The sequence below is a fragment of the Oncorhynchus gorbuscha genome, linkage group LG18 (genome assembly GCF_021184085.1).
Source record: "Oncorhynchus gorbuscha isolate QuinsamMale2020 ecotype Even-year linkage group LG18, OgorEven_v1.0, whole genome shotgun sequence".
Taxonomy (NCBI): domain Eukaryota; kingdom Metazoa; phylum Chordata; class Actinopteri; order Salmoniformes; family Salmonidae; genus Oncorhynchus; species Oncorhynchus gorbuscha.
Window position 1 is genome coordinate 45,985,646 of NC_060190.1, and position 26,077 is coordinate 46,011,722.

General features: G+C 44.9%; 1 protein-coding gene across 2 annotated transcripts in view; it reads right to left on the reverse strand.

Moving 5' to 3' along the window:
- LOC124003512 (metabotropic glutamate receptor 2-like) overlaps positions 1–24,409 on the reverse strand; it is a 71,589-nt gene extending 47,180 nt beyond the window's left edge. Inside the window, exons 1-2 of one of the 2 annotated variants that reach the window (XM_046311812.1) lie at positions 23,902–24,409; positions 10,684–11,410 (exon numbers count right to left, since the gene is read on the reverse strand). In XM_046311812.1, coding sequence (XP_046167768.1) covers positions 10,684–11,217 — 534 coding nt within the window. In that variant the 5' untranslated portion in view covers positions 11,218–11,410; positions 23,902–24,409. The other variant, XM_046311810.1, reaches the window with a different exon arrangement.
- Between the last annotated feature and the right edge of the window lie 1,668 nt (positions 24,410–26,077).

Here is a 26,077-nt window from a genome sequence, read left to right on the forward strand (position 1 = left end):
TGTTATATCACTTGCACATCTATAGGACTAAACAAATGCTTCCAAACTGGCCTTATTACAGGGCAAAACAGATGGGTGCTAGATCTGTAGAATCGTGTATGCTTGCTGTGCATTCCCGCTAATACACGGTGTGCAACCACTCTGATCTGTTCCCAACTTTCATTTAATTGTTAGAGAACTACTACCATATATCACTTAAATTGGTACAGGACTCTCACTAATGGGTGCAACAAATATAGCAACTTGCAAGGCATCCGAAGCCCTTTCCTGCAGTCAAATTACCTAGTGGCCTCATTGGTGGAATGTTATTCATATTTTTCATAATTTCATAATTAATAAAAGTGCTATTCTTTTCAACGCCAAAAATCTGGTGTTTCTACGTCAAATGGTTTTGTTATAGCCTGCCACCGTAGCCTAGTGGTTAGAGCGTTAGACTAATAACTGAAAGGTTGCAAGATCAAATCCCCAAGCTGACCAGGTAAAAAGCTGACATTCTAAACAAAGCAGTTAACCCACTGTTCCTAGGCTGTCATTCTAAACAAGCAGTTAACCCACTGTTCCTAGGCTGTCATTCTAAACAAAGCAGTTAACCCACTGTTCCTAGGCTGTCATTCTAAACAAAGCAGTTAACCCCTTTTCCTAGGCTGTCATTCTAAACAAGGCAGTTAATAAATCCTGTTAGGGCTCATGCTACTCATGCCAGGAATATAGCATATGCATATGATTAGTATGTGTGGATAGAAAACACTCAGACGTTTATACAACTGGTTAAATCACGGCTGTGACTATAACAGAACGTGTGTTTCATCGAAAAGTGCTGGAAAATCTGATCACTGAAAATGGGAAAATATATCCATGCGCCACTTCAACCAATTGTTAAACGTGAACCACATTAAATGGGGCCGAGTTTGCAATACCTACAGCTTCCACACGATGTCAACAGTCTTTGTCATTTGTCTCGGATTTGTTTCTTGGTCAAACCGACACAAGGCAGGGCTTTTCTTCCGGTCTCCGACAGGATGTTTTGGTTGAGGAATATTTGGACACGATATCAGGACGTGGAGCTATTGAATATACATCGCCCCGTGATCATTTTGATAGATTATTAACGTTTACTAATACCTAAAGTTGCATTACAAAAGTATTTCGAAGTGTTTTGTGAAAGTTTATCGTCGACTTTTTTTATTTTAAAAAATGACGTTGCGTTATCAAATTCAGTTTTTTCCTTGATTACACAGTCTTCATAGATCGATATCTAGGCTATATATGGACCGATTTAATCGAAAAAAAGACCCAAAAGTGATGTTTATGGGACATCTAGGATTGCCAAGAAAGAAGCTCGTCAAAGGTAATGAATGTTTTATATTTTATTTCTGCGTTTTGGGTAGCGCCGGTTACCGCAAAATCTGTCGTGTTAGGTGACGTTGCAGTATTTTGGGGGTACATGCTATCAGATAATAGCTTCTCATGCTTTCGCCGAAAAGCATTTTACAAATCTGACTTGGTGGATAGATTCACAACGAGTGTAGCTTTAATTCACTACCTTGAATGTGTATTTTAATGAAAGTTTAACGAAAGTTTGAGTTTTATCAAAAACTATAGGTGGCGCTCTGAAATTCCACTGAGTGATGTCCCTGCATGGGAACTGTATTCTGCGTCATCCTTAAGAACCCACTGTTCCTAGGCTGTCATTCTAAACAAGGCAGTTAACCCACTATTCCTAGGCTGTCATTCTAAACAAAGCAGTTAAACTTCTTGATGCTACCCATCCCGGATCCGGGATCGTGACTACAGGCTCAAGCTCATTAGCATGACGCAAAATGCAAAAAATATTCCTAGAAATATTTAACCTCCACACATTAACAAGTCCAATAAGCTCAAATGAAAGATAAACACCTTGTTCATCTACCCAGCAAGTCAGATTTCTAAAATGTTTTACGGCGAAAACACACCACATATTTATATTACACCACCACCGAAACAAAGACAAGAGGCAGCCATTTTGTCCCAGAAAATATAAAATTATAAAAGCAGGATTAAAAAATAAATAATTCACTAACCTTTTGAAAATCTTCATCAGATGACAGTAATAAGACATGGTACACAGTACATTTATGTTTTTTTTCAATAATATGCCATTTATATCCATAAATCTCTGTTTACAATGATGACATTTTCAAAGAATGCTACTCAAATGTCCGGAGAAATGATGATAGCTCCGACAGATAACGTCAGATAACAAGCAATACACATGACTAAATATACATGTTCTACATATAGTTACAAAGATACACTTCTTCTTAATGCAACCGCTGTGTTACATTTATTTTTAACGTTACAGAATTCGTTCACTAGGCTATAATATGAGACGGCGCTCAGATATTAGCAGTATGTCTCCTCTACGTTTGGAGTCCACAGAAACCCAAAATAACCACATAAATATTGCCCTTACCTTTGATGTTCTTCGATCAGAAGACGTGTAATCCTTCTCACCCCCCCCCCCCCCCTTAAAATATTTAGATGCACTATTGTAAAGTGGTTGTTCCACTGGATGTCATAAGGTGAATGCACCAATTTGTAAGTCGCTCTGGATAAGAGCGTCTGCTAAATGACTTAAATGTAAAATGTAATGTAAAATGTACGTGGAAGGAGTCATACTTACCCAATACATCCTTTGGTTTCAAGTTGTGTGTCTCTGTATTAGCATATGCTAACAGCTTCAGCTGAAATGCACCCAAAATGACTTCTGGTCCCGCACTCTTGCGCATCAAAACTTCAAAATTACATATTATATGTCGACTAAACTGGTCAAACTAAGTGCAGAATAAAGCTTTAGGATGTTTTAAACGTGTAAAACAATAATCAGCGCGAACAGACAAACCGACATCAATTGGTGTTTCTTGGAAAAAGAGAGCGCCCCAATTCAGACGTGCACAATAGAGTGCATGTATTCTCGCGTGACCCGAACGTTTTAGCCCGCCAAAAGACGAGGGCGCGCGTGATTCTTACAATGAACGCCCCATTTGAAAGCAGACATCGCGCTGAACACATACGAACTGTTTCCAGATCCGTAGCTGCTTGGGAAGGGTGGGGGCGATGACATCAAAGTTGGCCCAACTTTTCTGTTGACAAGAGAGAGTTTGGGATAAAGGCTGCCCTGAGAGTTCTGCTTTACATACAGACATAATTTAAACGGTTTTAGAAACGTTAGAGTGTTTTCTATTCAATAATAATTATTATATGCATATATTAGCAATTTTGGACAAAATAAAAAATCTGTTTACTATGGGCACGCACTTCCTCCAAAGGGGGCAGTATTCAGCCCTAGGCCCACTGTTCATAGGCTGTCATTCTAAACAAAGCAGTTAAACCACTGTTCCTAGGCTGTCATTGAAAATAAGAATATGTTCTTAACTGACTTGCCTAGTAAAATAAATATTTCAGTCTTCTGTGGTGTATATAAAGTGTAATATTGGGATGCAAAATGTAATACATTTCAACTCTATATCTGACATGGTTCAGGTGTCTTCTTTTTTTAAGGTCATAACAATGTGTGTGAGGTCTATACAGTTGAAGTCGGACGTTTACATTCACTTAGATTGGAGTAATAAAAAAAAAACCTTTTCAACCGCTCCACACATTTCTTGTTAACAAACTATAGTTTTGGCAAGTCTGTTAGGACATCTACTTTGTGCATGACACAAGCCATGTTTCCAACAATTGTTCCAACAGATTATTTCACTTATAACTCACTGCATCACCATTCAAATGAGTCAGAAGTTTACATACACTACGTTGACTGTGCCTTGAAATAGCTTGGAAAATTCCAGAAAAAGATGTCATGGTTTTAGAAGCTTCTGATAGGCTATTGACATAATTTTAGTCAATTGGAGGTGTACATGTGGATGTATTTCAAGGCCTACCTTGAAATACTACTCAGTGCCTATTTGCATGACATCATAGCAAAATGAAAGGAAATCAGCCAAGACCTTTGAAAACAACTGTAGACCTCCACAAGTCTGGTTCTTCCTTGGGAGCGATTTCCAAATGCCTGAAGGTACCACGTTCATCTGTACAAACAATAGTACGCAAGTATAAACACCATGGGACCACGCAGCCGTCATACCGCTCAGGAAGGAAACGTGTTCTGTCTCCTAGAGATGAACGTACTTTGGTGCGAAAAGTGCACATCAATCCCAGAACAACAGCAAAGGACCTTGTGAAGATGCTGGAGGAAACAGGTACAAAAGTATCTATATCCACAGTAACAACGAGTCCTATATCGACATAACCTGAAAGACCGCTCAGCAAGGAAGAAGCCACTGCTCCAAAACCGCCATAAAAAAGTCCGACTACGGTTTGCAACTGCACATGGGGACAAAGATCGTACTTTTTGGAGAAATGTCCTCTGGTCTGATGAAACAAAAGTAAAACTGTTTGGCCATAATGACCATCGTTATGTTTGGAGGAAAAAGGGGGAGGCTTGCAAGCCGAAGAACACCATCACAACTGTGAAGGATGGGGGGGGGGAGCATTATGTTGTGGGGGTGTTTTGCTGCAGGAGGGTCTGGTGCACTTCACAAAAGGATGGAACATTTTGAAGAAGGAAAATTACGGGGATATATTGAAGCAACATCGAAAAACATCAGTCAGGAAGTTAAAGCTTGGTCGCAAATGGGTCTTCCAAATGGACTTCCAAAGTTGTGGCAAAATGGCCCAAGGACAACAAAGTCAAGTATTGGAGTGGCCATCACAAAGCCCTGACCTCAATCCTATAGAAAATTTGTGGGCAGATCTGAAAAAGTGTGTGCAAGCAAGGAGGCCTACAAACCTGACTCAGTTACACCAGGTCTGTCAGAAGGAATGGGTCAAAATTCACCCAACTTATTGTGGGAAGCTTGTGGAAGGCTACCCGAAACGTTTGACCCAATTCTGACCCACTGGGACTGTAATGAAAGAAATAAAAACTGAAATAAATCATTCTCTCTGCTATTATTCTGACATTTTACATAGAATAAAGTGGTGATCCTAACTGACCTAAAAGGGAATTTTTAGTGCGATTAAATGTCAGTGGGGGGGGGTGTTGTGAAAATGTTTGTTTAAATGTACTTGGCTAAGGTGTATGCAAACTTCCGACTTCAACTGTACTTTTGTTTCAAAGTAGATTTGTTTAAGACTGATTTAAGCCCACTGCAATAAAAAGTTCAAATGTGTTAATGAGTGATTCTTTCTCCTTCCACAATATTTCTCCACAATGCACCATCATTTACATTATGCTGCAGTAAATATATAGCAATATAGCAGTACTTTATTGTTGAATTGTATTGAAAATTAAATCAGCAATTACTAACAGTGAATATTCAGGGTTCCAGCCCTGAATGCTGATTGGCTGAAAGCCGTGGTATATCAGTCCGTATGCCACGTGTATGACAAAACATTTATTCTTACTGCTCTAATTCCGTTGGTAACCAGTTTATAATAGCAATTAGACACCTTGCGTCATTCCTAAGAACAGCCCTTAGCCGTGATATATATAGGGCTGTTCTTATATACCACACCCCCTCGTGCCTTATTGCTTAAATATATCACAGCATACCAACTGATAATTAGTGTTTTATATGGCTTTAGGCCTTAACAAAGGCCTCTAAACGGACAGTGACTACAAGGCAGACAGAGCAAAAGGACATGGCTAGCCACTCAACCATTAAAGGTTTGAGACTTTCTGCTACTCTGATCTGTCCCCTATATATATTTCATTGTTAGGAAACCACTACCACATATCACTTAAATTGGTACAGCACTCTCACTAACGGGTGCAAGAATATAGTCACCTACAAGACATGCCTTAGAATATGCTATTGCGTGAGAAACAATAATCCCGGGGATCAGGAGCGGACCGGTCACCTCTGCTAAGGCGCGGGAAACCTCTCAGTCCAGCTGAGACACGAGAGCATGGTGACCTAGAGCGCCGGAGAGCATACGTGATGGTACTCCCTCCCCGGCGCATTTCGGCTCCAGCCACAGGACGCCAACCAAAGGCACGATCCCGGGGATCAGGAGAGGACCGGTCACCCCTGCTGATGTACGGGAACCTGTCGCAGGCTGGAGCACGGGAACCTGACAGACCGGCTGAGGCAGGGGAGCCTGGCGATTCGGCTGAGGCATGAAAGTCTGACGAGCCGGTGGAAGTAGGGGAGCCTGGCGATCCGGGTGAGGCATGAAAGCCTGACGAGCCGGTGGAAGTAGGGGAGCCTGGCGATCCGGCTGAGACATGAAAGCCTGACGAGCCGGTGGAAGTAGGGGAGCCTGGCGATCCGGCTGAGACATGAAAGTCTGACGAGCCGGTGGAAGTAGGGGAGCCTGGCGATCCGGCTGAGACATGAAAGTCTGACGAGCCGGTGGAAGTAGCGGATCCTGGCGATCTGTCTGAGGCATGAAAGCCTGATGAGCCGGCGGAGGCAGGGGATCCTGGCGATCTGTCTGAGGCATGAGAGGCTGTAGCGGCTCCCGGACCCGAGGTCATTCCCACCGAATCAAAAACAAAAAACACTCCCTGATGCTTCCCTTAGGTGAGGCCTTATTCTATAATGATGTGCGCTGAGAGTTGGGAAGCAAGTTCAGGGAGTGAGTGTTTTGACAAAAAACACAAAGATACACAAAATAAAAAAACACGAATAACACACAGACATGACACAGGAACAGAAACAATAATGCCTGGGGAAGATACCAAAGGGTGTGACATATATAGGGAATGTAATCAGGGAGGTGTTGGAGTCCAGGTGAGTCTGATGACGCACAGGTGCACGTAACGATGGTGACAGGTGTGCGCCATAAAACGATCAGCCTGGTGACCTAGAGGCCAGAGAGGGAGCACACATGACGTAACGATGGTGACAGGGTGTGCGTGATCAGCCCAGACCTAGAGGCCAGAGAGGGAGCACACATGACAATTACAGTAAATTACTGGCAGCAATTTGCCAGTAAGTTACTGTAAAGTTTCAGGACAAGGTTTGTAGAATTCCTATAACACAATATATTAACGTATTCTGTGCGGTACAGCATTCTCACTCAAGGGTGCAACAAATAAAGTCTCTTACAAAGCATGCCTTAAATATGTTAATGACACAGACTGTCTTTCCCCGCTCACAACATTTCCCACAATGCACCATTTACAGTATTTCACTGTGCATTCTACAGTGTTTTAGTGTTTTAATTATAGAAAGGTCATACAGTGTGCTGTAAAACAAATGGATAGTATTTTACTATGCATTATATGGTAATCTACTGTATCCAGTTATACAGTATCATACTATTGATTAATATACTGTATTTAGTGATAAAATTCCAAAAACAGTTAACAGTGTGCGTAAGCCTGTGTGGAGCCTCCAATGGCGTCACAGGCCCTCGCCTCCACACTAACTCCCAATTTGTGTCTGTGGAACACCATGACACCCACTGGCAAGTCCCTGGGCCAGATCCACCCACAGATCACATCGGACTCTGGGACACAACAACACCACCATGCGTCTGGCAGGCTGCAGCAGCACCAACCTTCTCATTGTGACCAGTCCAGTCCAGACTCCCAGACCCAAACTCCCCAGTATCATACCTCCAGTGGGGTGGAGGCAGCCATGTTCCGGTGCATCTCCATGGTAATGGGGACCTTTAGCGGTGGATTGTGAGGTGTCCTGTGGCCTGCCCATCTCCCTGGAGGTTTCACACACATCAGACGTGACCACCTGGGGGTTCACACGGGGAGGTCAGATACAGTGACCTTTCACACGGCCTGGACGGCCCAGACATGGCCTCTAGTCTGACTCATCAGGATTATACAGGGAGTGCAGGACAGACAGACTTAAGAGGAGAGGGCTGAGGAGCCAAAGGCTGCAGAGTAGTAGAACATGCAGCTCGTGTGAACGATGCCCACGCACACTCAATACTCACTTTACCTGCATATCTCTGAATAACATCATTTCAACCAATGACTGGCTGCTGCACTTCATCCATCACCATTGTCTGTCTGGCTCAATTTGACAGCCTATTAGGAGCACAGGAAATCATTGTTTATGTGGCCATCACTCAGTGTTTATGAATTAGACACCGCAGTCCGCACCACAATGTGAGCCTTTGCAGGAGTTACAGTAGCGGTAATTGTGATGACAGTACAGTGTGTTTGCCAAGCGCTGTTCCACAAACCTAAAGTGCTTAAAAATACATGAATGATAAAGGAAGTGCAATACAAGGGAAGATTAGCCATAATAATGCAGGGCTAGAACAAAACACTCAATCAAGCACAGCCAGTAGTGTCAGAGTGAAGGGAATGACAGATTCACACTCACTGGGACCCTATGTAGAGCGGTCCAAGACAAGTTCAATCAGTGCTAATAGACTGGGTCTTGTTCATCAGACAGACACCCACAGGCCCACCGGCTCAGCACAGAAAGTGAGAAAGCGCTCCTTCAGCAGCACAAACAAAGCACAAACAGATCAGTTACCAGGCTACCCCCTTCCCCCTCTGAGACTGTGTGTAGTCTAAGTACAGGGTAGAGGTCGTGTGGTTAAAAAAAAGTGTTATCCAAAGGCAGGGGGCACCGTCAGGCAGGCAGGTGGGTCTATTCAACCCGCTGATAGATTCCGTGAAGCCACTGTGGGAGAAGCTGGGGCAACCCTGAGAACAGAAACGAGGAATAGCGGCTCTATAAATGAACACAGGACAAGGGCATGCTCCCTGAGAGGAGACAGAAGCCCCAGATAGTCTTTACCAACATTATACCTCGTTCATTAAGCCTACGTATGTTTGCATGATCTTTTTATCCCGCACCTCCTCGCAGGCCCTATGAGGTATTTATGTTTGTTTTGGAGGAAAACACAGAACAATAGATTGGAGTTAGTAATCGCACATTGCTGTATTCAGTCTATTTTCTAAATGAATTACTTGTAGTGGAGTCTCCAATTCTGCTCTGGTGTTTAGATAACGGCTGATCAGTGCATGAACGCCGCAGTCGCTGGATCCCCTCTCTCAGCACGAAACTCATCATTAAGGAATAGTTCAAATATTGCTCAAATCATGAGCACCTTTTCAACTATGGGGATTCCCGGCGATGTCATCCGTATCTACAATTAAGCACTGTGACGCACTCACTAAGGCACCCCAGAGAGTGAGCCTTCCCAAGCTTTTTTACATACCTTCATGACATACTTTTATCCTGACATATGGGCATATCTCATACAGAGAGCAAACCCTCCCCTCTGGGTAGAATGGTCAAATCTATTATTCATCCAGCCCTCCCTGTCTCCCAAGCAGCATAGGATGAAGTCATTCTGCCTATGAAGCAGAGGAGAGGGAAGGAAGCCACCACAGTAACTGGCTGGACCCCAGCATACTGAAGTACACCCACTGGAGGAAATTTCCATGCAGGCTGCACTGATTAAATCTGCTATTTTAATAATGCCTTGGACCCTAATTGAAATACATTGGTGGTCTGTGGATGCCCAGAAGGTATAATGTCATGTGTGATGACACGCCTGTTATACTACTGTGGGCTAGCCAGAAGGTAACTACAGTATAATCATTGAGTATGGGGAGGTATCACCTTAGGCTAGAGAAGTTCCTCTGACAGAGCTGGGAGTTGGCTGATGTGTGTATGTGAGCATGTAAATATGGGTGATTGTGTGTAGAGTGTGCAAGTGAATGTCCACAATTATCTATGACATGCAAGCACACACACACTCTCTCTCTCTCTCTCTCTCCCAGTCTGGGTGCTACGGAGCATCTCCTCTCACAAGGCAGTGGCTTTATTAAGTCCCAATAAACGTGGGCCCAATTAGTCAGGCAGGTCACTCAAGATTGACTTTGAAATTGGACGTCCATCCATGTCCCAAGGAAGTCGGGAGATGCCTTCAAAACCTGCAACTAGGGGCAACGTTGAGCGCTATTAACATCAAATAAGCTTGGATTTTGCTCGGGCAAATTGGTCAAACCGTGAGATCTTGTTGCAATTAGTAGGCCTTTCATCGTGTCAGTGTGAGGAGCTCGCCTTGCTTCACCTCACCAGTCAGCCGTTACTGATACTATTGTTACTACTACTGAGAGTAATCATGATGTCACTAGTCATCCTGTCAGCCCGTCCTCCTCAACCCAACATCTGCGGCGTGTTTGCATCTGACAGGCCCACTGCTGGAGTTTGAATTACCAGGGAAGAGAGGAGCTCCTCCAAATGAGATCAGCCAAGCATACGGGCAAACAGGTAAACAGATCTGGCATGCGGAACCCATACTCATTAAAGCTACTGTGTTAACATCTCACTAAACATGGAGCACCGTAATTGCATGCCAGTACTTTAAATAAAGAGAGAAAGTTATATGATCATCAATCATTGTGTCCCTTCTCTATTCTATGGAGTGAAACGACAGCTATCTGGACTGTAACATATATTTATAGAACAGTCCGTGCATCAGTATTTACCAAGCATGGATTGCTCAAAACCAGAGACAGGGAGATACTAAATAAACTAGGAGCAATTCAGAGTTTTAAAAAACGTATCACCTTTAGAAAGTATCTTTAGGAAGAATCTAGAAAACTCTCAGTATTCATATCAGCAACCACAGTTAAGATCCAAGTTCGAGCCTATAGAATTGAGCAACATAAACAAATATCGTTAGAGTGTTGAGTCAGTGCTGTACCTGTATGGAGACGTCGCTGTAGGAGCCTCCTATCACCCCAGAGATGGCCAGAGGGACGTCGTCATGGATGGCGTAGGAGCCATCAGGACAGGTGTACTCGCTATCATCCACCTTGGTGAGGGAGGCACGGACAAACTCCAGGGACTGCTCCAGGGCGTAGGTATCCTTAGAGCAGGTGTCCAGGATGTGGGCTCCCAGCCGTATCCCCGGCAATAGGCGCTCGTCCTTGTTGATCTCATCCAGGGCTAACAACATGGCCTCCAATCTCTGGATCCCTCTCTGAGCGTTGATTTTCCCACAGTCCTCGGCTCCCTCGCCCTTCTGGTGCACAGGGAACAGCCCTCCTATGATCAGGTCCCCGTCCACTGTGATCTCCCTCTTGGTGTCCGTATTGAAGCCTGACATGGGGAGACCCAGTGGGGCTTGGGCCAGGAGGGACACAGACACACACAACAGACAGAGGTGGGAGAGGTGGAGGTGGAGGGGTCGGGGCAGGGTGTACAGCCCCAACCCAGGAGACCTCCCTGGTGACATGGCCCTGGGCCCTGGGTGAGTCTGATTACTGCTGTCGGGTGTTTCTCTTCCTCTGGTTCTCTCTGGAGCTGGGGAGGGTACACTAGGCTAGCAAGGAACAGAGCAGCGTGGCACGGCGTCACCAGATCTCAAAGAGCCAGTGTTTTTGTCCTGGCTGAGGCCATCTCCTGCATCAGGTTCTGGAGAGTACAGCCTGTGGATCAAACAGAGGGGGAGTTAGTCAATGCTACAATACAACGAGACCTTTGTTTCACACGCATAATACCAAGAAAATCAAGGTGCCTGGGACACATTCTCATTTCCATCATCTTTACGAGACAGTAAAATTTGTGTTGTATGATTCCAATCCCAGTAAAATTAGTGCTGTAAGATTCCAGTCAAATTTGTGTTGTATGATTGCAGTGAAATTAGTGTGTCACGCCTTGGTCTTAGTATTTTGTGTTTTCGTTATATTTGGTCAGGCCAGGGTGCGACATGGGTTTATTTTGTTGTGTTTCGTATTGGGGTTTTGTAGGCATTGGGATTGCGGCTGAGTAGGGGTGTCTAGCATAGGCTTGGCTGCCTGAGGCGGTTCTCAATCAGAGTCAGGTGATTCTCGTTGTCTCTGATTGGGAACCATATTTAGGTAGCCTAGGTTTCACTGTGTGTTTTGTGGGTGATTGTTCCTGTCTCTGTGTTTGTAGTCACAAGATAGGCTGTATAGTTTTTCGCGTTTCGTTTGTTGTTTTGTACATATTTGTTATTTCATGTATCGTAAATATTTCATTAAAGAACATGAGTAACCACCACGCTGCATTTTGGTCCGACTCTCTTCCAACAGACAAACGCCGTTACAGAATCACCCACCACACCCGGACCAAGCAGCGTGGTAACAGGCAGTGACAGCAGGAGCAGCGAAAGGAGGAATGGACATGGGAGGACATTATGGACAGCAGGAGTAGAGAGTATACGACTTGGGAGGAAATAGACAGGTGGGCGGTCGACCCAGAGAGAGTGCCGGAGCCCGCCTGGGATTCGCTGGAGTCAAAAAAAAGACACGGCGGCGCAGAGCTAAAACCGAAAGTCACCCCCAAATATTTATTGGAGGAGGGCTCAGGGAGAGAGTAGCAGAGTCAGGAGTCAGACCTGAGCCTACTCTCCCTGTTAATCGTGAGGAGCAGCGATATAAGGACTTCTGGTCTTGGGAGATGATATTAGACGGAAGAGGACCCTGGGCTCAGCCGGGAGAATATCGCCGTCCCAAGGAAGAACTAGAGGCGGAAAAGCGGAGAGACGCAAAAGCGGAGAGGCGCTGGTATGAGGAGGCAGCATGGCGACGCGGATGGAAGCCCAAAAAGCAGCCCAAAAAAAATATTGGGTGGGGGCTTAATGGGAGTATGGCTATGCCAGGTAGGAGACCTGCGCAAACTCCCTGTGCTTACCGGTGGGCTAGAGAGACCGGGCAGGCACCGTGTTAAGCTAGGGAGCGCATGGTGTTTCCCGTGCGGGTGCATAGCCCGGTGCGGCACATACCAGCCCTTCGTATTGGCCGGGCTAGAGTGGGCATCGAGCCAGCTAAGCTTGGGCAGGCTCGGTGCTCAAGAGCTCCAGTGCGCCTGCACGGTCCGGTCTATCCAGAGCCACATCCACACACTAGGCTTCCTGTGCGTGTCCTCAATCCTGTAGCACCAGTTCCAGCACCACGCACCAGGCCTTCTGTGCGCCTCGCCTGTTCAGCACAGCCAGAGCCTTCCTTCCCTCCTGCGCTGTCGGAGTCTCTCGCCTGTTCAGCACAGCCAGAGCCTTCCTTCCCTCCTGTGCTGTCGGAGTCTCCCGCCTGTTCAGCGCTATCAGAGCCTTCCTCCTCTACAGCGCTGCCGGAGCCTCCTGCCTGTTCGGAGCAGCCTGAGCTGCCAGTCTGCAGGGAGCTGTCAGTCTGCAAGGAGCTACCAGTCTGCAGGGTGCTGTCAGCCTGCATGGGGCAGTAAGAGCTGTCAGTCTGCATGAAGCAGCCAGAGCTGTCAGTCTGCAAAGAGCTGTCAGTCTGCAAAGAGCTGCCAGTCTGCAAGGAGCTGTCAGAGCTGTCAGTCTGCAAGGAGCTGTCAGTCTGCATAGAGCAACTAGATCCGCCAGTCAGCCATTATCTTCTAGATCTGCCAGTCAACCAGTCTCTTCCAGATCTGCCAGTCAACCAGTCTCCTCCAGATCTGCCAGTCAACCAGTCTCTTCCAGATCTGCTAGTCAACCAGAATCTTCCAGATCCGCCAGCCAGCCAGGATCTACTGGAGCCTACTACCTGCCTGAGCTTCATCTCAGTACTGGGCTTCCTCTCAGTACTGGGCTTCCTCTCAGTACTGGGCTTTCTCTCAGTACTGGGCTTTCTCTCAGTACTGGGCTTCCCCTCAGTTCCGGGCTGCCCCTCAGTTCCGGGCTGCCCCTCAGTTCCGGGCTGCCCCTCAGTTCCGGGCTACCCCTCAGTTCCGAGCTGCCCCTCAGTCCCGAGCTGCCCCTCAGCCCCGAGCTTTCCCTCAGTCCCGAGCTGCCTCAGTCCCGAGCTGTCCCTCAGTCCCGAGCTGCCCCTCAGTCCCGAGCTGCCCCTAAGTCCCGAGCTGCCCCTCAGTCCCGAAGTGTCCCTCAGTCACGAGCTGGTCCTGGAAGAGGACTAATTAAGCCATGGTCGGCGGCGAGCTGCTCCTCAGTTCTGTGGGGTTCTGGAAGAGGACTATTAGGCCATGGTCGGCGGCGAGGGTGGATTATCCCAGGACGCGAAGGGGAGGAACTATGACTTTAATGGAGTGGGGTCCACGTCCCGAGCCGGAACCGCCACCATGGAAAGACGCCCACCCGGACCCTCCCTATGGTTTTGAGGTGCGTCCGGGAGTCCGCACCTTAGGGGGGGGGTTCTGTCACGCCTTGGTCATTGTATTTTGTGTTTTCGTTATATATTTGCAGGCCAGGGTGTGACATGGGTTTATGTTATTGTATTTTCGTATTGGGGTTTGTAGTATTTGGGATCGTGGCTGATTGGGGGTGTTGTATAGGCGTGGCTGCCTGAGGCAGTTCTCAATCAGAGTCAGGTGATTCTCGTTGTCTCTGATTGGGAACCGTATTTAGGTAGCCTGGTTTCGCTTTGTATTTCGTGGGTGATTGTTCCTGTCTCTGTGTAGTTTCACCAGATAGGCTGTAATAGGTTTTCGTTCCGTTCGTTCCGTTTTTGTATATGTATAGTTATTTCATGTATCGTAATCTCTTAATTAAAGACATGAGTAACCACTACGCTGCATTTCGGTCCGACTCTCCTTCAACAAACGAACGACGTTACAGCTGTATAGTTTTTAGCGTTTCGTTTGTTGTTTTGTATATATTTGTTATTTCATGTATTGTAAATATTTAATTAAAGAACATGAGTAACCACCACGCCGCATTTTGGTCCGACTCTCTTCCAACAGACGAACGCCGTTACATAGTGTTGTATGATTCCAGTGAAATTAGTGTTGTATGATTCCAATAAAATTGGTGTTGTATGATTACAGTAAAATTAGTGTTGTATGATTCCAGTGAAATTTGTGTTGTATGATTCCAGTGAAATTTGTGTTGTATGATTCCAGTGAAATTTGTGTTGTATGATTCCAGTAAAATTTGTGTTGTATGATTCCAGTGAAATTAGTGTTGTATGATTCCAGCAAAATGTGTGTTGTATGATTCCAGTGAAATGTGTGTTGTATGATTCAAGTGAAATGTGTGTTGTATGATTCCAGTGAAATGTGTGCCATGTGATTCCAGTGAAATGAGTGTTGTATGATTCCAGTTAAATGTGTGCCATGTGATTCCAGTGAAATTATTGTCTTATAATTCCAGTGAAATTTGTGTTGATAATAACTGCTGTATGATGCAGGGATAGTCACTGGATAATGACACATTGACATAAAAGTGATAATAGAACATTTCTAATAGTTACACATGTACAATACTACATAGGCTAATGTATATTAACTTACTACTTCCATTCTCGTGACATGCAACTATATTCATAATGCAGCATGCTGGCCCTTTTCCCATTCTACATATTTAATATTCACCAACATATCTTTTTTTAAATGACTAGGGGTCTGTCAAGTCATATAGCAAGCTAATGTGACATAATCATCGGTTTCAAAGCCAGAAGGCGACTATACAAATAGGAAATACCACTAAACATGCTGATGTAGGACGCGACAGAAGTCCCTGGTTTTACATATAGTACCCTATATTAGGAAGAAATGTCGTTCTAGTTTCTTTGCACAGGTGTATAACATGCATATATAGGGTGTGTGATGTGAGAGTGAGTGAGAACAGTGGAGGACGCTGGCTGGATTCTCCAGAGTGTTTTCTCATGTCTGAGTTCTTAAGCAGATCGCTAGTGACCGACCGCATCACTCCCCCATGGTGAATGGCTTCCTCTGGAATAGAATGTGTTTGTCTTCAACTGTGCCTGAGGGGCCGTGTGACTGTTCTGGTGCGAAACTCTCTCCATCTCTCCATTTCTAATCTTCCTCGCTTTCTCTCTCTCTTTCCCTCTCTCCATTTAGTTTCCTGTTTGACCGCATGCCTCTCATTGCAGGGAAACGAGTCCACAGCTGTTTGTTGCACACGCAGGCAAACACGCACGCACACACACACACACACACACACACACACACACACACACACACACACACACACACACACACACACACACACACACACACACACACACACACACACACACACACACACACACACACAGAGATGCACGCACAAACGCAAATTGTATAAAAAGGTATCCCTTGGGGAACACTGTCAAAGCAAATGATGCAAATGAGACAGATTTATCAAACACAAACACATACATTGTCATACACACACTCACAAAGAGCTGTTGAAATGTCCCTGCAGCAGTAGCTGAAGACTTATTTTCCCCTGATGGATTGAATCTAAACACTGTTTCTACTGCATAAGATTATTCCTACTTCCTGCAGACAATTTTGCATAAATATCATGATATTTACATTGAGAAAGTACTGTAGTGGCAAATTTATAACAACCACAATGACAGTGTTATTACTCATTCACAGCTTTGTTTCAGTTCTTTCTATTTTTGTCCAACTGAAACCAATGAAAACCAAGACTGCATTCAAATAAATGTAACCAATAGTTGCACAGAGAGGCTGGACTGAGGGCTTGTAGGCCTGTTGTAAGGCACGTCCTCACCAGACATCACCTGCAACAACGTCACCTATAGGCACAAACCCACCATCGCTGGACCGAACAGGACTGGCGAAAAGTGCTCTTCACTGACATGTCACGGTTTTGTCTCACCAGGGGTGATGGTCAGATTTGTGTTTATTCTCGGAGAAATGAGCGTTACATCGAGGCCTGTACGCTGGAGCGGGATCGATTTGGAGGTGGAGGGTCCGTCATGGTTTTAGGCGGTGTGTCACAGCATCATCAGACTGAGCTTGTTGTCATTGCAGGCAATCTCAACGCTGTGCGTTACAAGGAAGACATCCTCCTCCCTCATGTGGTACCCTTCCTGCAGGCTCATTCTGACATGAACCTCCAGCATGACAATGCCACCAGCCATACTGCTCGTTCTGTGCGTGATTTCCTGCAAGACATAGACAGCGAAGAGCCCGGATGTCAATCCCATTGAGCACGTCTGGGACGAAATGTCCGGGAAGTAGCAGGTGCCTTGGTGGAAGAGTGGGGTAACATCTTACAGCAAGAACTGGTAAATCTGGTGCATTCCATAAGCAGGAAATGCACTGCAGTACTTAATGCAGCTAGTGGCCACACCAGATACTGACTGTTACTTTTGATATTGACCCCCCCCCCCCCCCCTTTGTTCAGGGACACATTATTCCATTTCTGCTGGTCACATGTCTGTGGAACCTGTTCAGTTTATGTTTCAGTTGTTGAATCTTGTTATGTTCATACAAATATTTACACATGTTAAGTTTGCTGAAAATAAACGCAGTTGACAGTGAGAGGACGTTTACTTTTTCGCTTTGTTTATATCCCTACTAATTACTAACATGTTTCCCCAATTCAACTCAAAGGTGACCTGGTTGACCATGCTGATCCAAATTCTTATGTCCACTGTCCCTCCCCTCTGGTCAGTAGGGAGGCAGAGACAGACCCTGGTTGCATCCCAAATGGATATTCCATACATAGTGCACTACTTTTGACCAGAGCCCTATGGACCCAGGTAAAAAGTAGTGCACTAGGGAATAGCCTTCCATTTGGGAGGCAACCCCTGTAGAGCAGCAAGGCCCTGGGTGTGGAGCTGTGTGAGGACCCGGACCCAGAGTGGTTCCAATAGAGATGGATAGATGGGGCCAGAGGAGGGTAAGCAGCCAGCATCATGTCACTCTTCTTCTCCATCCTCCCCTGGGTTTAATTAGCCACACTACAGAGGAGGGAAGGGAGCAGTTTATTGGAGCAGGATATTGAGCCAGTATCATCTGCATGAGCCACTGCCACTAGCTGCCTCTGCCAGTCAAATCCGCTCACTGAGAAAGCTGGAGATTATGAAAATGAGTCATAAAAAAGGCCGTCTGGCTTTGTACTCATTTCATTTGGATTTCTCAAAGTGTTTCCTTGTTTTGAGGGTCTGGGAGAACGCTATTGAATTGAAGTACTCTTTCATGTTATCCATCACTATGGCCATCGACCATCTCGTGTTGCATACGGCTCTGTATGGCAGGATATTTACTATCTAAATTAAGTAGAGTACCATTTTCTGAAATCCAAAAGTCTAAAAGTGCAGTTTTTCAGTCATTGCTGTAGATCTTCCCTGCTCGCCTGTGTTTGCGTGTGAAAGTGTGTCTACGTCTACGTGTGTGTGTGTGTGTGTGTGTGTGTGTGTGTGTGTGTGTGTGTGTGTGTGTGTGTGTGTGTGTGTGTGTGTGTGTGTGTGTGTGTGTGTGTGTGTGTGTGTGTGTGTGTGTGTGTGTGTGTGTGTGTGTGTGTGTGTGTGTGTGTGTGTGTGTGTGTGTGTGTGTGTGTGTGTGTGTGTGTGTGTGTGTGTGTGTGTGTGTGTGTGTGTGTGTGTGTGTGAGCATGTCCACTCAGAGATATATATGCTCATCTCACCGACACATATTCTCCCACCTCTCTATACTCTTTGTTTCCATGGAAACTTGCCCAGAGACATGAAGGATTGGGACGAGGCGGGCGAGGCCGAGGAGAGGACAAGTGGACCAATCTGACCATAGAGTAACGTCCTGTGGGAGCACTGGGAAAGAAGCCTGCTGTAAACTGGCCCCATCCTCTCACTCGCACACACATTCATACTTCATCCACCACATCCATCAACCAATGCATGGCTCTATTTCACACTTTACTGCCAGGTATTCTATTCTACCTGTAACTTACAAATAAATCACCAGCCTACCTTCAATTCACCAATACACCCTAACCGTCAATGTTATTTCTGCTCTGCAGATACTTTAGAGGCAAATGGCTATGGGTTTTGTAGATGTATGTATGCTAGAAGTGACACGTTGCATTTTATTTTACAGCATCTCTCTGCTGCAGCGTTTTGTGGGCTGACAGGTCTTTTTTTCTCCAATACCAAATGAGAGTGGGAATGTCAGGCGTTTGGCTTAGCCCCGGAGAGTCAGATAAACACAGTGAAACTGTACAGCACCGCTCCACACAACCAATGTCTGACAGCTAAAGATAATGCGTATAATGCCATGTCTTCTTTACGGTCAACAGGCTTACAATGATTTCCCCGTCCAAAATGGTTTTTGTACACTGCTGCTACTCGCTGTTTATTATCTATGCATAGTCACTTTACCCCTACCTCTATGTACATATTACCTCAATTACCTCGACTAACCTGTAAATTGACTCGTTACCGGTAAGCCCTGTATATAGTCTTGTTATTGTTATTTTATTGTGTTACTTAATTTTACTTTATTTTATTTAGTAATTTTTGAAAACTCTAATTTATTAAAACTGCATTGTTGGTTAAGGGCTTGTAAGTAAGCATTTCACAGTAAGGCCTACACCTGTTGTATTCAGCACATGTGACAAATACAATTAGATTTGTATTAACTTCAAAGAGCACCCAGCCTCATTTCATCCTCTCTCCTCCCATGCAGCCATCTCCCTTCTCTTCCCTCTAGTTTCTGCTTTCCGCTTCACCAGATGGCCTTTTTAATTCAAGTGTGTGGAGACTGCCAGACTCTTACACTCTTCAAGCCAGGTGGTGTGAAGGAATGGGAAGGTTTTGGAAAGCAGGCAAGGATGGAAGAGGGGGGAGGAGAAGGAGGGAGGGCGGAGAAGAGGAAAGAGGGGGAAGAGCTTCACAAGGTGTTATTTTGTCTCCGTTTTTTCAATCACCTCCTCAGGCAGGAGTGGAGAGCTGCAGCATTAACATGATAATAGGAAGGCAGGTAGGCTGGGGAGTGGGCATCTATATGCAGGCTGGAGCCCAGGGAAGACCAGGGAGGAGATTCCCTGTGAAATAATTGCCTGGGAGCACAACACCAACAGGAGAGGAGGGTGATGGGAGCCAGGCTTCCCCCAAAATCAAATTTCCAGCTAACAACGAGAATGGGCCTGGGTGGAGGAAGACTTGGGAATGGTCTGCTAATGGGAAAGGGAGGGGTCATTGAGTGCTCTGAGCTCTCACATCACCCAACCCAAACAATCCATCAACCTCCTGCCCTGCAATCAGAGCACCACCTGTGGCAACCTCCTTTATGAGAAAATGCCATCAGCATCTTTGAGAAACTGAACAAACATTTTTTTAACGCAGCAATCTTAATTTCCAATTCCCATACAACTAGATTTGAGTAATGGATTTATAAGTATGTATGAAAAATATCACCCAGTTATCACAGAAGAAACATGCTTCACGTCAAGAAATAATTTGTCATGACACATGCTAACACTGGCAAGTCCACTCCACACCGTTCCAAATGTGATGCCACGCTGTGCCAAGTCTAGCCAGACAGTAATTAATCTGAAGACACTGAGTGGAGAAATCACAATTTCCATCCCCCTAATCTGGCCATGGTAGTGCAATGAGAGAACTACCTTTGCAGTCAGTGGCAGCCTGACAAATATGTCTTCATTTGGGGCTCCCAATCAGATATCTCTGCCTAACTCTGTGTCTAACAGCTCTCTCTGTCTCTCTCGATCAACTCATGTAGTGACAGTATAGGGTAGATAGATATCTGTATGTGTGTATTTGTGTCTTTTGGAGGGGTTGGAGCGTTTTCATTCATTTTTATCATGAAGTAACACGTCAACTGCAGAGGAATAACCAGTTAAATCAAGTTCTATGAATGCAGGCCTGGGAGATTGACTGGATCAATGATAACCACTGAGATTGCTGAAGCAAAAAGACAAAACCCATCTCCGAAAATGAAGAGCCCTGAACTTTCCAAATAAGGTCACTGATACCAAACAAATTAAGGGGAAAAGCGGTAATTGAAGTTTAAACGATAGCAGCCCAGGAAATCTAAGGCCGGTGCTGAATAATAAAGAGTGGACACATACAGCAATTAAGAAGAAATCTACTAAATCGGGCACTTAGTCAATCTCACACCACCATGGTTCATCTCCTCATCATTGAGCTGACAGTAGACCAAGAGGTCCAGACTTTTCAGCTATTGAGCAAAGAATAGGTTTGGATTTGGTCATGTGTGTCTGTCATTACTAGCTTTCTCTGCTTCTCAGCTTCTCCCTTACAGTAACTCCATCCCTGGCATTCTCTGCACCTGTGTGAGAGAGGGAATCCCCTGGTACAGTTCCATAGTTTCTCCCCTTCCCAGGGGCCTGATTCCACCTCACTGTGTACTACCTAATTTAAGATTCCTCGCCTCTCTGTGTTCTCTGTGTCAGTGAGCTCATTACAGGCAGAACTGTGATCGGCCCAGACAGGGTTATGGAGGCATGGTGTTTATGTTTTAGGGGCTGCGTTTGGTTTTCTATGGGTCCTTCCATTATTCATCACACACAGTCAATGACAAGAAAGAAACAAGTGCGGACCCTCCTGATCCTAAACTGAAACCTGGGACATGCTTTCATTCTGTCTTGTTATCTCTCAAACACACATTTTACTCACGTGCACAAATACATACATCCCCAATACAGATAGACACAAACTGTACACACAAAAACACATACATCCCCAATACAAATGATATATGTGCTGCAGGGAACACAGATTCTCACAACATAAACCAAATAACTTTCAGTGAGACAGATGCATTGTCCCTGGTCCTACATAGCAACCTCAGGGATCCTTGACTGTCCCCAGGCCTCTCTATTAGCTCTACAGGTATACCAGTCCAGGGACACACACAAAATCTGCTGCATACTGCTCTAGTTGCACTATTATGGAAGCACAAAAATGCCTGGAAGCATAACTCACACGTGAAACAATGTCCTAGAAGATGTTCAAGCATTTATCTGATCGGCAAATGATTTTTAATCAACTAATGATTTAGTTGTTTAAAGAATTCCAGACTATTTTGTCAAGCTCATACATCAAACACGGATTCAAGTTTATATTGCAGTCAATGAGCGATGTCATAAACCAGATAGTGTGGGAGCTGGATGCAGAGTATACATGTAGGTATAGAAGCACTCTGTGTGTGTGTGTGTGTGTGTGTGTGTGTGTGTGTGTGTGTGTGTGTGTGTGTGTGTGTGTGTGTGTGTGTGTGTGTGTGTGTGTGTGTGTGTGTGTGTGTGTGTGTGTGTGTGTGTGTGTGTGTGTGTGTGTGTGTGTGTGTGTGTGTGTGTGTGGTAAAATGAGATCGGTAGCCTAAGAGGCCAAAAGGAGGTGTAAGTAATTAAGCTGTCCTGTTTGATAGGACCACAGCCATTCATCATCCAGCTTTTTAATCACAGATGACGGCTAGCTAATAAAACCCAAATTATGAATAAGAGACCTGGGTGACACTGAGATATCTTATCAGGCATTTGAGTTGTGTTAGCTACTTTGGTTTCCCCATAGAATTAGAAATGAGAAAGTAATAAGATCTCTATGGTTTCCCTCTATACTGTATATCAGTTCATGCTCTAACAAAATGATAAAACAGTAAAACAGATCCACCCATGTACATTCACACTGAAGTTGACTGGATTCTAGAAATCATTTTCTATACAGTAGATCCATACATTAGACCGTGCTCAATGCATCTGGTGAATGGTGGTGGCATACTTCAAGGTGTGGTGGTGGCTTCAGGACAGGTGAACTGGTGTAAGGTGCTCCCGTCCATCTATACATCACTTCATAGTCACCCGACCTCCGTGGCCCGGTGCTGGGGGCGTTTGTGTTCTTAGCGGATAAGGAGCATCTTAAGACGCTGGGTGCTCAGCGATAACACTGCTCCGCCATGCTCTGAGATACTTTGAGAAGCAGCTACTCTGAAAACACCCAGGGGGATTAACATGATTCCACCCCTCCCCCGTGTGCGCACTTAGCCGTGGGCCACTGCCCACTCTGCACCACGCTGATACAGGTGAGCTGGATTCCATTAGGACTAAAGAGATGGGTGCACAAAGAGTGGCTCGTCTCCTCCTCCTGTTCCTGTTTCTGCTCGGATCTCCAGATGCGAAGAGAAGAGCATATTCCTCTTCAGCCACATCTTGAATTATTTACCCTAATCAACATCTCTGCAGTCTGGGTCTGAGTGCTGCCATGGGCTCGCCATTGTTTTACAAGATCATTTGCTCAAAGAAAGACACCAAGATGCATTGCGGTTGTGATAAGGCTTCTTCTCCCCCTTTTAGGAAACATCATAATTTGACCAACTGTATGATCTATGGGAAATGCAACTTGATTGAGTCTCATCAATTATCATTAAATATCAGATGAAATAAAAATAAGAGCATTATAGACATAGATGTTGAATGATGGAAATACAGTCAAATATATCATGGATGAGGAGTCCCTTTGGGATTCTCTCGTGGATTAGTGTCTCTACTAAATTTGCTCAAAGATCTAAACAGATAAAGATTATTGGGTTGGTGGTATGATCTCATTTGTTTACTATTACAACCAAGTAACCCTATTCTACAGACATTGCATTCACAAAAAAAAATCCTTAATGTATATAACCTGTCAATCAAACAAAAGATGTACGAATAATTCTAGACATTATAAGAGGTGTGTCAAAACGAATTAGGAATAGAATGGGATTAGCCTGATACACTAATCCAGTAGTTTGTATATTGTCATTATCATTCGTTATCTCTTCTATGTCTGTAACAAAGCTTTGTTGCAATGATATAGTCGTACAAATACATCCACATGGTCGTAATCCTGCATGCAGAATGCACGCTGCTGTTGCTGGGAACAAATGTACACAAATAACAAGCTCTTACCTGTCAAATGAATCTCACTTCAAAGCGATTCCAAATCGGATAGGTTACACAGATTAGGTCGTGCACTTCATATCCCTGGTGAAGCTTTTGATAAATCTCGTGTTATTCTGCCGAATAAACAATTGGTGGATACTCACGATGAAGGAAGGCAGGACTAGGACCGAGAGTGAATGAAGTTTTCGCGCCTCAGAGCTGCGGCGCGCATGAGTAAGTGTCCTTGGTGCTGAAAAAGATTCGGACTAGCGCGCGGATTCCTTTAGATTTTATCCCGTGGCCAGGGTTAATAAAAAGTACACATTTTACATACCTCAGGCACTAATTTAACAAAATACTTACTTCAGATTACTAACAGCGCGTCGACATTCTAAATTCGGCTGTGCAACAGATCTATTTGATAACAATTGAGATAGTGCAGTTATCAATTAGCCTGCCTGGAGATGAGAAGACTGTTGAGAAGAAAATGTTTTTCCGGGTGCCCGAGATTTTTTGGTGTCAAATCATTATTTCCCATGCATATCCTAGTTTTACAAAACCCAGAAGTCCACAGGCCATCATGTGAACTGATCTGTCATATTGACACCCAGAAGAGGACAGACCGAACGCCTGTGGATGATAGTGACTCCAAATAGGTGTGTCTGTAGACTAACCAGCCTGCATGTTGTGAACGACCACTCTGCAAACAATAAAGGTACAATTGATTGACTTTGATCTGTGCATAAAGACATTGGCCATAGTCTTTCTCACATGTTTAAGATGAACTGTTATCATTTATAATAGACTCAACGTAAATTCAAAGTAATAGTCCATTAATATTAATGCAATAATAAGAATAAGAAGACAAATTCTCTATTATCCTAATGCTCTATTATCCTTTTCTGTTTTTGAGAGCTGTTGTTTAGGTTGCACTGAGCGTGCAAATGTGGAGAAGCTCAGGGAACCGTCTTGGTTTTGTTTAATCGGGAAAGCACAACCTGTAACCGCAGCTCTTTGGCTACTCTGCTTAGCTGCATTGCCGCGAGGACTATATATGTTCTATTTCCAGTCCACACACAAGTTCTGACTTGGCAGCGCAGGCGAGTGAGAGCGCGAGGTGGCTCCCAGGTGGTAAACCTGTGCGTGCTGGAAGTGGACTCGAGATCACCACTGCCAAAACCAACATCACACAGTCATGGAGGGTCTATCAACTAATTTAGTATGCGACGTCATCCATATCCACACTTCCGCTTGAATGGGATTAATAATTAACAACGTAGGGAAGGACAATATCTTCATGTCCTCAAAACACTAAATATACCCCATGTGGGTTTCACTATTAATTACATCAGTTGTCAAAGCAGTATGCTACCCCATCTTCAGTATGTAGCCTGCTCTTCTAACTTGCCTTTGGAGAACAGGTGGGGTGCCAGATAAATCATCGTGATCTGTCAGCCATCACAGTAGGCAAATTGAAAAAGCAAATCTGCACGTGGTAGGCCTACACATATTCATTCAACTGATCAGACGGATAACGTAAGACTAATGGGATTCAAACAACAACAAAGGGAACCCAGACACGTTTTTGGTAAACATTGCTATCTCCCTAGCCCACCCAGACGGTGCCCAGAGACCTGGGGGGTGAATAGCCAATTTAAGATTCAAATTCAAATACCCCACACTCCGACACCATGAAAAGGAAAACATTTAGGCCCTTTAGCCTCCCTCTCTGGAATATTTCACCTCTGAAATTCGCCAAAATATTCTAAATGAGTCGCAGATGTTTGGTGATTACACACATGCTTAGAGCGCCAATCCATGTGGAAGCGAATCCACCTCGATGCGCCTAGTGATTGGAGCGAGACCGGAGGGTTGAAAATGCGTCTCACAAAGGACCATTGGAAGCGGAGTGATCCAAACGAGTCCCCAGAATATAAACGGCTGAGTGTAATATCGAGAAGTCACCGTTTCATAGTGATTTAATTAAACTACATGACCAAAGGTATGTGGACATCTGCTTGTCGAACATCTCATTCCGAAATCATGGGCATTAATATTGAGTTGGTCCTTCCTTTGCTTCTATAACAGCCTCCACCCTTCTGGGAAGGATTTCCACTAGATTTTGGAACATTGCTTGCTGCAGGAACTTGCTTCCCATTCAGCCACACGAGCATTAGTGAGGTCCTTCACTGATGTTGGGCGATTAGGCCTGGCTCGCAGTCCGCGTTTACAAACCATTTCTGCATGGACCTCGCTCTGTGCATGAGGGCATTGTCATGCTGAAACAAGAAAGGGCCTTCCCCAAACTGTTGCCACAAAATTGGAAGCACAGAATCGTCTAGAGTGTAAATGTATACTGTAGAGTTAAAATGTCCCTTCACTGAAACTAAGGGGCCTAGCACGAAACATGAAAAACAGCCCCAGACCATTATTCACCCACCAAACTTTATAGTTGGCACTATGCATTGGGGAAGGTAGCGTTCTGGCATCTGTGCTGACTTTTCCAGAGGCAGTTTGGAACTTGATAGTGAGTGGTACG